General features: G+C 47.5%; 1 protein-coding gene across 1 annotated transcript; it reads left to right on the top strand.

Annotated features, from left to right (window-relative positions):
* The first annotated feature begins 1,503 nt into the window (after nt 1–1,503).
* Nucleotides 1,504–9,069, top strand: VMA21 (vacuolar ATPase assembly factor VMA21). Its single transcript, XM_063937370.1, has 3 exons — nt 1,504–1,654; nt 6,542–6,651; nt 8,617–9,069. Exons 1-3 carry the CDS (start codon nt 1,593–1,595, stop codon nt 8,757–8,759), a joined length of 315 nt encoding a protein of 104 aa, XP_063793440.1. The 5' UTR covers nt 1,504–1,592; the 3' UTR covers nt 8,760–9,069.
* The last annotated feature ends 2,703 nt before the right edge of the window (nt 9,070–11,772 follow it).

Here is an 11,772-nt window from a genome sequence, read left to right as displayed (position 1 = left end):
ACCGCTCCGCTGCCAAGCTCTGCAGAATGGCAGGTAGGGATCTCTGACGCCCGCACCTCCGCCGCCACTGACAACTGCACCTTCGCCGCGTCCCGCCGCGCCCACCCAGTGATGACAGCGGATCCAGTGACGGATCCGCTGGCCACTCTGGCCTCACTGACAGGGGCGTGCTTTCATGGGTTGAAAGCACGTCCCTGTAACAAAGCGGCACTTTAGTAATAGATTTTCAATGGGCTTTTACTGCCCATGGCCCCTTTCCCATTCATAACGGGAGGCACCACGATCTGTGCCTCTCAAACACATTTAAACTACTTTTAATGATCAGATTAATATAAAGGAGATACTTATGACACAGAATATGTGTCATAAATATCTTCTTTGTATTATTTTAATAATTAATGAAAGGGAAGGCACTGCCTCCCCTGACTGCACGTCCCTGCTATGCGTAAGGTAATGTGAAAGGGATTGTGCTAGTCACAGTGTGGCGTAATTTGAAATGGTGGTACTATTGCGTGGCCACGCCCAGGACCGGTTCGAACCCTCTCTGCGCCCCGGGCAGGGAATGGGGTGTGGCTTAACACAGGGGGCGTGGTCAGTTACGCCCCCTGTACAGTAGTAGCGCCGCTGAAATGCTGAGCGGTGCGCGATGACGTCATCGCGCACCGAACAGCAAAATTTCCTCTCCACGAAGGGAAACTAAACGTGTAGCGTCTAGTTCCCTTCGTGGAGAGGACCTTTGCTGTGCGGTGCGCGATGACGTCATCGCGCACCGCACAGCAAAGGTCCTCTCCACGAAGGGAAACTAGATGCTACGTGTCTAGTTCCCTTCACAGGGGGACACAGCCGGGGGACACAGCGGGCAGCGGAGGGCACAGCAGTAGCGGATCTTGCCATGGTGCGGCGCCCTCCGGATGGCGCCAGCGCCCTCCGTAAGGCGGCGCCCGGGCAAAAGTCCTGCTTGCCCGTGGCAAGATCCGCTACTGGCCACACCCCTTCCTTGTGAGAGCACACCCCTTTTTCGCTACACGCTGTCCCTTTGTAAATATGGGAGGGTGCAAATTTATAGTTTGCATTGGGACGCCGGACACCCTAGCACCGGCCCAGAGTATATCCATTCATCAGGTCCTTTATAAAGCTAAAACACCAAAATACTATTAGTAGCTGCCGTGTTATGAAATAAATCAAATTTAGGTTTGCTTTTTATAAACACTGTCAAAGTATCACAGCCTTCTCCCACTAGCAACAATATATTATCAACGTGATCATTACATGGAATAGACAGAATAACATTCTGTAGAAAGTATTAGAAGAAGCAAACAGATTAAATAGACTTCACTCTTGTAAACCAGGGCTGGCGCTGCATGTCAGTAACACTTATATATCTAATTTTGTAGCATTTTGCAGGCTGTTCCCACAGAATGATTTATAGCGATGAGTCACCATCTGCCGCCTAAAAAAAAACCCTGTACTGTAAGCCCCGCCCATATAAAAACGCTCTACGCATCATCATAGCCCAAGTCATGTGATGGGGATCACATGACATTGCTGTGCCAGGAAGTGTAGTTAAGCTGAATCTGGGCCCGGGCAGCAGCATGGACAGATACGACAAAGCGGCTCTGGATGCAGCCAGTGTCCCCCCTCCGGAGTTCAGGCAGTAAGTGAGGAACTGATCCGGTGCGAAGGGAGAGAGAATGAGAATGGCTGAATATGAATGAATGATACCATGAAACGGGAGAGGGCTGGAGCATAAATTGACACAATACCTAACCGAGCTGTGTACACTACGTGATAATGGTTATTAAGACATAAACACGTGTCAAGCTGAGCCATACGAGATTTATTGTAATGTACATGTTACGAATGGACCGCCAGCTGTCATTACTAATCTACATGTGCTTTCCTATGATTGCCACAGTACCCCTGTAGGGTTACAGCAGTTGTTTCTCCATTAGGTACAAAATATGTGTAATAATCTGTGGGGATCTGGTCTTTAGGTCGACACTGTCTAAGTCGACCACTATTGGTTGACCGTAAGTAGGTCGACAGGGACTCTAGGTCGACATGACAAGACGTCGACATGAGTTTTTCACCTTCCCCCCCCCCCCCCCCCCCCCCAATCTTTTTTTTTACTTTTTCATACTTTACGATCCGCGTAGACTACAATTGGAAATGGTAACCTGTGCCGAGCGCAGCGGTAGCGGAGCAAGGCAGCTTGCCGGAAGCATGGCGAGCGAAGCGGTGCACTAATTGGGGTTCCCGATCACTACGGAGAAAACGACACCAAAAAAAGTTTAAAAAAAACTCATGTCGACTAATAGTGGTCGACCTGGACACTGTCGACCTAAGTCTAATCTACCTACAACATACCACACTCTAGTATGGTTCCGGTATGAATGGTCGACCATGTTATGGTCGACAGTCATTAGGTCGACCACTATTGGTCGACATGGACACATGATCGACGCATGAAAATGGTCGACACATGAAAAGGTCGACATTAGTTTTGTAACTTTTTTTGGTGTCGTTTTTTGCGTAATGTGACTGGGAACCCCAATTAGTGCACCGCGTCCGCTCGCCATGCTTCGGGCATGGTGCCTTCGCTCCGCTACCGCTTCGCTCGGCACAGATTACCGTTCCAATCGTAGTCCACGTGGATCGTAAAGTATGGAAGAGTTCCCCAAAAGAAAAAAAAGTAAAAAAACTCATGTCGACCTTTTCATGTGTCGACCATTTTCATGTGTCGACCATGTGTCCATGTCGACCATGTCAATGTCGAACAATAGTGGTCGACCTAATGACTGTCGACCATAACATGGTCGACCATGTGAATGGATACCCCCTAGTATGCGTGTAGCTGGTGTTATACATCAAATTATCAATGTCTAGCTTCACGCTAAAGGCACAGCTGTTGCTTATAATTTGGCTTACAGTATGTGTAAGTCTTCATGCAATCTCCTATATAATAGCCCAAATCTGTGACTCTGTGCCTGGCCGTAACGCTGGGCGGAGTCAGAGTCACAGATCTGGCCAAACCCCTAAATGCAGTCACATAGTCTATGGAGGGCAGGCAGAGCAGGATTATAGCAGGGGCGGCTGTCCCAGGGCACCCACACACACTCTACTGAACTTCCACCGCCCCTCCACCGCTCACTCACCCGGCGGCTTCACTTCCCGGGACCCGCTCTCCCACCCAGCGCCCGGCCGACGGCTGTCACGGAGGGGTTCACTACGATATGCCGGTGGTCGGGCTCCCGGCGACTAGCATACCGGCGCCGGGAGCCCGACCGCCGGCTTACTGACAGTGTGGCGAGTGCAAATGAGCCCCTTGCGGGCTCGCTGCGCTCGCCACGCTACGGGCACGGTGGTGCGCTACGCGTGCCACACTATTTTATTCTCCCTCCAGGGGGGTCGTGGACCCCCACGAGGGAGAATAAGTGTCGGTATGCCGGCTGTCGGGCTCCCGGCGCCGGTATGCTGGTCGCCGGGAGCCCGACCGCCGGCATACTGAAGACCACCCGTCACGGAGCTCCCCCGCCCTTCCACATGCACACTCACCCAGCCGCTGCAACTTCCCAGTATCTGCTCTTCCACCCCGCGCCCGGCCGACGGCTGTGTGTGCGGCTGTCACGGAGCTCCCACGCCCCTCCACCCGCTCACTCACCCGGCGGCTTTAACTTCCCCGGACCCGCTCTCCTACCCAGCACCCGGGCGACGGCTGTCACGGTGCTCCCCTAGCCCCTCCACCCGCTCACTCACCTGGCGGCTGCAACTTCCCGGGAGAGACTTTGCTATTTGCTGCAGTATTCTGGGGCTGAGAGAGGGCTTCAGACAGGCGGAACTGGCATCTAGGTTACTGTGTCACCATGCCAGCATTGTCTTGGGGGTGGCCAGGGAGCTGTCCTTGGCTGTGAGCTGTGGTGTGGGAGACAGAGGCTGTACTTCACTGTTTGGAAGAGGGGGGTGGGGTGGTTGTCACAGAGGATTGTATTGTCTTTTTTTTTTGGGGGGGGGGGGGGGAGAATGTGCCGATGTCTGCATGTAAAACCCACCGCACCCAACCCTCCCCTACCCCACCGGCGGCACCCCCGCACCCACGTCTCCACCACCCACAGTGCCTACGGACCCCCTCCCCTATTCGCCACACCCCTCACATGCCCCACCCCCACCTGCGGCGCCTCTGGACCCCCTACACTACCCGCGGCACCAGCCCCTTCCCCACTCGCAGTGCCTCCGGGACCCCTCCCCCATCCGCAACAGCACCGCACCTACACTTATCCACCCGCAGCGCCTCCGTGCCCCCTTCCCCATCAGACGCCCTTTTGTCGTGCAATATTTAACCACTAACCAAAACTAGGAATGCAGGTAATACTCCATGTAATACAAATATTGCATGCCAGAAATGTGTGCGGGGGTTAAGGGGGTATAGCCCCTTGCGACGGTGTGAAGAGCGCCCGTAGGGCGCGATGAGTCGCCTAGTATACTGTAATTGTCCATACAAGACAAGTACTTCCAATAGTTCTGTTTATGGTATAAACAAGTCACTCTGCGGAACCTGCATAAACCAGTGAGTGTTTTTGTATAAACTGGTTATTTCACATAGGTCCTGGGTGATGTGTGCAAACTAAATACAAGACTACTGTTTATATAAAATTGACGTATTTCCGTTTAAATGAAAGCATATGTGAAGGTGAAGCCTGGACAGTGCACTTATGTGTATCTTCATCCAGTCCATGATGTAGTAGTATCTGCTGCGTGTGGCATGATGGGTTTTATAGCAGTAGTAGAAGTATTTTATCTCTCAACAACTATTAATTCATCACAATGATTAATGGTTCTGCCACCTAGCTGAGGGCACATAGTTTTCCCTTCGCCTACTAGCACTGTCCTTCACTCATATTTCACAGGAGAGAGACAAAGTATTAAAATACTTACTAAATAATAATAGAAAGGTGTTGGGCCTAATTCAGATCTCATCGAAGCAGCAAATTTGTTAGCAGTTGGGCAAAACCATGTGCACTGCAGGGGGGATAGATATAACATGTGCAGAGAGAGTAAGATTTGGGTAGGGTGTGTTCAATCTGAAATCTAAATTGCAGTGTAAAAACAAAGCAGCCAGTATTTACCCTGCACAGAAACAAAATAAACCACCCAAATCTAACTCTGCAAATGTTATATCTGCCCCACCTGCAGTGCACATGGTTTTGCCCAGCTGCTAACAAATTTGCTGCTGTGATCAGATCTGACTTATTTATTATTATTTATTAACAGTTTCTTATATAGGGCAGCATATTCCGTTGCGCTTTACAATTAGAACAACAGAAATAGAACAAAACTGGGTGAAAACAGACCGACAGAGGTAGGAAGGCCCTGCTCGCAAGCTTACAATCTGTAGACTTATCCCCTATGTGCGTGTGTTTAATTTCTACACTAATTAACACAATGATACTGCTATGAAAGATGTCTAAAAAGAAACACTTTAACTTGTGGCTCTCTAATGCAATATGAGCTATTAGATTTCAAAAATTCCACAATAATTGTGTTATGCATTTCGCAAAAATCTGTTTCTTGTTCACATCGGGGCTTTTTTCCATTTCAGTGCACAACATCACCTTCTGAATGGTGCACAGGGCGCGACTCAGACCTGATTGCTGTTGTGCATTTTCACAGAGCGGGCAATTATCGATAGACTGCGTATGCACCGCAATGTGCATCGCCATACAACAACATGCATCGCCGAACAGCTACAGGCTAGTGCGAAAATTTCAATCGCACAGCCATTTGCATGCTGATTGACAGGAAGAGGCCGCTTGTGGGTGGTAACTGACTGTTTTCTGGGAGTGTCAGGGAAAATGCAGGCGTTCCCAAGCATTTTCTGGGAGGGTGTGTTTGACATCAGCTCCGTATCCGATCAACCTCATCGCACTGTAGGATTGGGGGCTGCACACACTGGTAAAAACATTTGATGGTGAGTGTGGTGCGAACGGATTTGCAGCTGTCTGCTGACTGAGGGATATTTTTTAGCATGGCGTACACATGCGATCGCACACTTGCACGGGCGAATATACACTCCCCTTGGGCAGCAACTATCTGATCGCAGGACAACAAATTTAGCAGCCCAGCGATAAGGTCTGAGTCACCCCCACAGATGGGCGAAAGTGCAGTAATAGTACTCCTTTGTTTTACAACTGCTGACACATGCCTGTAATTCCACCTACGTGTCCATGAGATGTGCTCTAGTCAGAATCAGCTGAAGTTGCTCAGAGTTGCATGTGCATGTAAGATCCATCCATACAACTAGTTTGTGTTCAACTCTGTATCAGAGCCAGAGTGTGGAGACGATTCCACCTCAATCTACCACAGAACTAGTCTTTTCCTTCAGCAACAACAGATTGATGTACCAATACCTTGTATTGCAATGTTCTGAGAGAGATTAGTTATTGGTCCATAAATCCCTGAGCCCCTTTCTGTGATGCTTGTGATTGTTACATATAAGCCTCCTATTACATTGACTTTATATTAATCATGTCTCTTCACTTTGCAGAAATGATGGTTCCTTAATTTCCACATTGAAGACTCTCCTATTCTTCACCATCTTAATGATCATGCTGCCGATTGGCCTCTACTTTTCCTCCAAGATCTATGTATTTGAGGGTAAGTATGTGTTCAAGACCCCACAGGGGTTCATACACACCAATCACTAAAAACAGTTTTGGTGCTATAGTAAGGCAGCAGATGAAAAAAAGATAACTGCCCAATATCAGTAAATTGTCAGTCAGGCATCTTCGCTTTCATTGCTTAGAGCAGGCATTCCCAACCGCGGTCCTCAAGGCACACCAACAGTGCAGGTTTTAGTGATATCCAGGCTGCAGCACAGATGGTTAAATAAAAATAACTGAGCTACTAATTAAGTCACTTGTGTTCAAGCCTGGATATCACTAAAACCAGGACTGTTAGTGTGTCTTGAGGACCGTGGTTGGGAAACACTGGCTTAGAGTGTTTGAAGCTAGAATTGCACCACAGCACCGGAGAGAATTAGTTAGTCACCCATGGTATGTGGTATGGTTACTGCCTTAAACTTATATTAAAGATGTTCAAGATGTACACCCAATAAGCTAGGTTTATACATTGTACTGACAGTGCACAAGTAACAGTATTCGTTAAATTTGCTGGCTGTCGGAATCCCGGCAGCCAGGATACGGACGCCGGAATCCTGGCAGCCGACAATGCCGCCAGCCTTAATCCCGGCAAAATAGGAATATTCCCACTCATGGGTGTCCACGACACCCATAGAGTGGGTATAGATTCTGTAACGAGCGCAGCGAGTCAGTCTGCAGCATGGCGAGCACAGTGTGGCGAGCCTGCAAGGGGACTCTGCGCTCACCCCGCTGCTAGCATTCTTTCGGGCAAGATACCGCTGTCGGGATCTTGACAGCTGGCATACCGTCCGCTGGTAAATGGTATGTATTCCCAAGTAACTAGTGATGTAATTATGTCCTTTCCTCACCCAGGAAAGTATTGATAGAACTTTGCCAAATGGTAATTATGGGGTCTATTCACGAAGCAGTGAAAACTGTGGAGAAGAACCAATCGGCATTGAAGTAACATTTTATAATTTGCATACTATAAAATCATACAGAGCAGCTGATTGGTTGCCATGGGCAATTTCTCCACTGGCTCACTTCTCCACTCTTTTTCACTGCTTCATGAATAGACCCCTAAATGTCCCACGAGTAATCAGAACTGCTGTTAACTTAAAGGGTAACATTGTTTGCCTGCAATGCATTCCTTGCTTTGAGAACCCATAGGCACTGTACACAGGTTGTCTTAAAATTGTACCACAAGCTTTAGGGAAGCGGTAAAGCGCTGGCTTACAATAATAGGGAATTATTTTGGCGTAAATATTTTATATTGACTATAATATAACATTTTTATTCCTGCTAAAGTAGAAGGCCTTGCAGATAATCAAAGAAAAAAAAAAAAGACCTTAACAAAACACCATCATACCACAGAATGGGCAGATGCATCAAAAGTAGAAATGCGGTCGAACTACCAAAAATGCAGTTTTTGGAGGTTTGGCTGCATTTCTTATATGCACCAAGCTCTAGACTTTGATACATTCCAGAGCTTGGACCTAGTAGGCAACGCCATCTGCAGATGTCATTGCATAATAAGTCTGTGGGCTCCTTTTCGCCATGTGATCCCCCTCAGTGGCCCGTGCATCAGCTGATGCATGCGCAGATAAGACTCCTGGGTCATAAACCCAAAAGTCCTTGTATCACAGTGGACAGCTCTTATCGGAAGAGCTGTCCTTTGCATGTCTTTTAAAGCATAAAGCGTTTCTAAATGCAGCTATGTTTTTGATGAGTGGCAGGATGCTGCGATGAATGATGTATCTTGCTAAAGTCTTTGTGCAGACACAGGATGACATTGGTGTATTGGGTTTGTTTGTATGTGCGTGTATGTAGATTGTGAGCAGGGCCGTCATAGCTCTTTACCTTTCTGTTTGTTAAGCACAACAAGGTATGCTGGTGCTATAGAAGTAAATGTTTAATATATGTATTAATGTAGAGAGTGTACATTTTGTTCTAAGCATTTTATCTTTATTCTTTTTTGCAGGCGCATATGGTCTGTCCAACAGGGACAGTTATTTTTATGCTGCAATAGTGGCTGTGATTGCTGTGCATGTGGTCTTGGCCATGTTTGTATACGTGGCATGGAATGACGGTTCGCGGCAGTGGCACGAAGGAAAACAAGACTGAACTCAACTTAAGAAACGGACTCTCTGCAGTGGGAAATTAATACAGTACATGGATTTTCTGGATACTATGCCTTTCTGTGTACAGTCATTTAAGACCTCTTACATTTATTTAAAATAAGATCTGGAAAATGTGATGTATTTTAGATTTCTTTTATTACAGTTTTGCAGTTTACATGGATCTGTTGTCAACTTCTAACAGTGCAACTTGCTTCTCCTTTAGTCCATACAATGAGCTATTTTGTTTGTGAAACATTGCATATGCGTATGTAAAACGTCCATAAGCCTTTCAAACAATTAGATACATAAAATTAGTGTCGCCTTCTTTCCTTTTTGCACCTCTGCCTATGTACTCTGACAAACTGACTTTATGTTTAAATACTTTATGTTCCCACTGTATTTATCTAATTAAAATGTTAGGGAATAGCTGTATAAAATATTCTTGTTGTAGGCCATTACTTAGTTTTAGAATGGTGTAATACTGCTTTCAGACAGCAAATGCCGAGTCCGCACTTAGGATTTGTATACTGGTCCTTCCCGGGTGCTTATTGCCAGGTTGGAAACGTCACTGCCAGTGCATCTGGAGGCGGCATTTGGAGATGAGATTATCTCCAAGCGCCGCCTCTTTCTATGGTGTGAGTGGGTCCTGGGTCACATCGACCCGGCTTACCTGTTCACACCGCACCATTAGCCGGGTTGAACCCATGTTCAGCCCTGCTCTGCACTCGAGTTGAAATACCTTGTCACTCGACCCAGGTTATTTCAACTGACCCCTTTCAGACTGCTCTGCCACCCAGGTTGCGGCGCTTTCATGTGCAATAGTCTGGATTATTGCTGGCAGTCTGAAAGGGTGTAAGTATGCATGCAAATCTCACCATCTCCAGTTCCATTATTTGCTTTGTCTTCACTGCAATCACTATACCTCCTGTAAGAGCCAGCCTGCTTATAATGCTCTTTCAATACAACACCTTTGGGGAATATCTTAATAAGTGATGTGTGATGTTATTTGGGACAGGAGTTATAGTGTCAGCCATGTTCTGCTAAATGGAAAATACAACAAAGATGCAGACAGATGGGTGTCAGGCTCATTTCCTACACTTGGTTGTAGCCTGCACAGAGAAATAACCTATGATGATTACCAAGTTACCCACCCCCCACCCCATGCTATGCTCATTTAGGCACAGAACAGTTTTGAGCTTTGTATCCTTTTTAAGGGATGATGTGTTATTGGTAATCATTGGATGGAGATTTTACATATGATTATACATTGGGGTAAATTTACTAAGAATCGTATTTTCCCGTTTGAGGTCAAAGTTCAATCACGAATGACATCGAAAGTGTAAATATGCAACTTTTTGAATTGATTACGACTAATTTACTAAGCTGCCGTATTCTGCATTTTCGGTTTTTCCGATGTCGATGTCATTCGTTTTTTTAGGCAGTGTTTTACGTGAGTGACTTGTAAAACACTGCCGACTTTAATACAATGAATCTCGGCCGGATCTGAGAGATCCGTGCTGGGCTTCATTGTGCACCTTGTAAAAAAAAAAAAAAAAATGTTTAAACTTAAAAAAAAAAATGTGTGGGGTCCCCCCTCCTAAGCCAAACCAGCCTCGGGCTCTTTGAGCCGGCCCTGGTTGCAAAAATATGGGTAAAAAATTGACAGGGGTTCCCCCATATTTGAGCAACCAGCACCGGGCTCTGCGCCTGGTCCTGGTTCCAAAAATACGGGGGACAAAAAGCGTAGGGGTCCCCCGTATTTTTTAAACCAGCACCGGGCTCCACTAGCTGGACAAATAATGCCACAGCCGGGGGTCACTTTTATACTGCGCCCTGCGGCCGTGGCATTAAATACCCAACTAGTCACCCCTGGCCGGGGTATTCTGGAGGAGTGGGAACCCCTTCAATCAAGGGGTCCCCCCCCTCCAGCCACCCAAGGGCCAGGGGTGAAGCCCGAGGCTGTCCCCCCCCCCCCCCCCCCCCATCCAATGGGCTGCGGATGGGAGGCTGATAGCCTTTGTTGTAAGTTATGAATATTGTTTTTAGTAGCAGTACTACAAGTCCCAGCAAGCCTCCCCCGCAAGCTGGTACTTGGAGAACCACAAGTACCAGCATGCGGCGGAAAACCGGGCTCGCTGGTACCTGTAGTACTACTACTAAAAAAATACCCCAATAAAGACATAACACACACACCTTGAAAGTATAACTTTAATGCATACATACACACCACCATATACACATACTTACCTTATGTTCACACGAGGGTCGGTCCTCTTCTCCATGTAGAATCCATGGTGTACCTGTTGAAAAAATTCTACTCACCAAATCCAGTGTAGAGGGCTCCCGGGTAATCCATTTGTAATCCACGTACTTGTAAAAATAAAAAAACGGACACCCGACCACGAACTGAAAGGGGCCCCATGTTTTCACATGGGACCCCTTTCCCCGAATGCCAGAAACCCCCTCTGACTTAAGTCTAAGAGGGTTCCATCAGCCAATCAGGGAGCGCCACGTTGTTGCACCCTCCTGATCGGCTGTGTGCTCCTGTACTGTCTGACAGGCGGCACACGGCAGTGTTACAATGTAGCGCCTATGCGCTCCATTGTAACCAATGGTGGGAACTTTGTGGTCAGCGAGTGACCGAAAGTAACCTCACCGCTGACCACAAAGTTCCCACCATTGGTTATAATGGAGCGCATAGGCGCTACATTGTAGCACTGCCGTGTGCCGCCTGTCAGACAGTACAGGAGCACACAGCCGATCAGGAGGGTGCCACAACGTGGCGCTCCCTGATTGGCTGAAGAAACCCACTTAGACATAAGTCAGAGGGGGTTTCTGGCATTCGGGGAAAGGGGTCCCATGTGAAAACAGCCCCTTTCAGTTCGTGGTCGGGTGTCCGTTTTTTTATTTTTACAAGTACGTGGATTACAAATGGATTACCCGAGGAGCCCTCTACACTGGATTTGGTGAGTAGAATTTTTTTCAACAGGTACACCATGGATTCTACATGGAGAAGA

This window comes from Pseudophryne corroboree, chromosome 8 (genome assembly GCF_028390025.1).
Source record: "Pseudophryne corroboree isolate aPseCor3 chromosome 8, aPseCor3.hap2, whole genome shotgun sequence".
NCBI lineage: Eukaryota > Metazoa > Chordata > Amphibia > Anura > Myobatrachidae > Pseudophryne > Pseudophryne corroboree.
This window is presented reverse-complemented; position numbering and strand designations above follow the sequence as displayed.

Coding starts and splice junctions, on each gene's coding strand:
- VMA21 (XM_063937370.1), top strand. CDS start 1,593: ATGGACAGATACGACAAAGCGGCTCTGGATGCAGCCAGTGTCCCCCCT. Junction 1,655..6,541: donor CCCCCTCCGGAGTTCAGGCA/GTAAGTGAGGAA, acceptor TTCACTTTGCAG/AAATGATGGTTCCTTAATTT. Junction 6,652..8,616: donor CAAGATCTATGTATTTGAGG/GTAAGTATGTGT, acceptor TCTTTTTTGCAG/GCGCATATGGTCTGTCCAAC.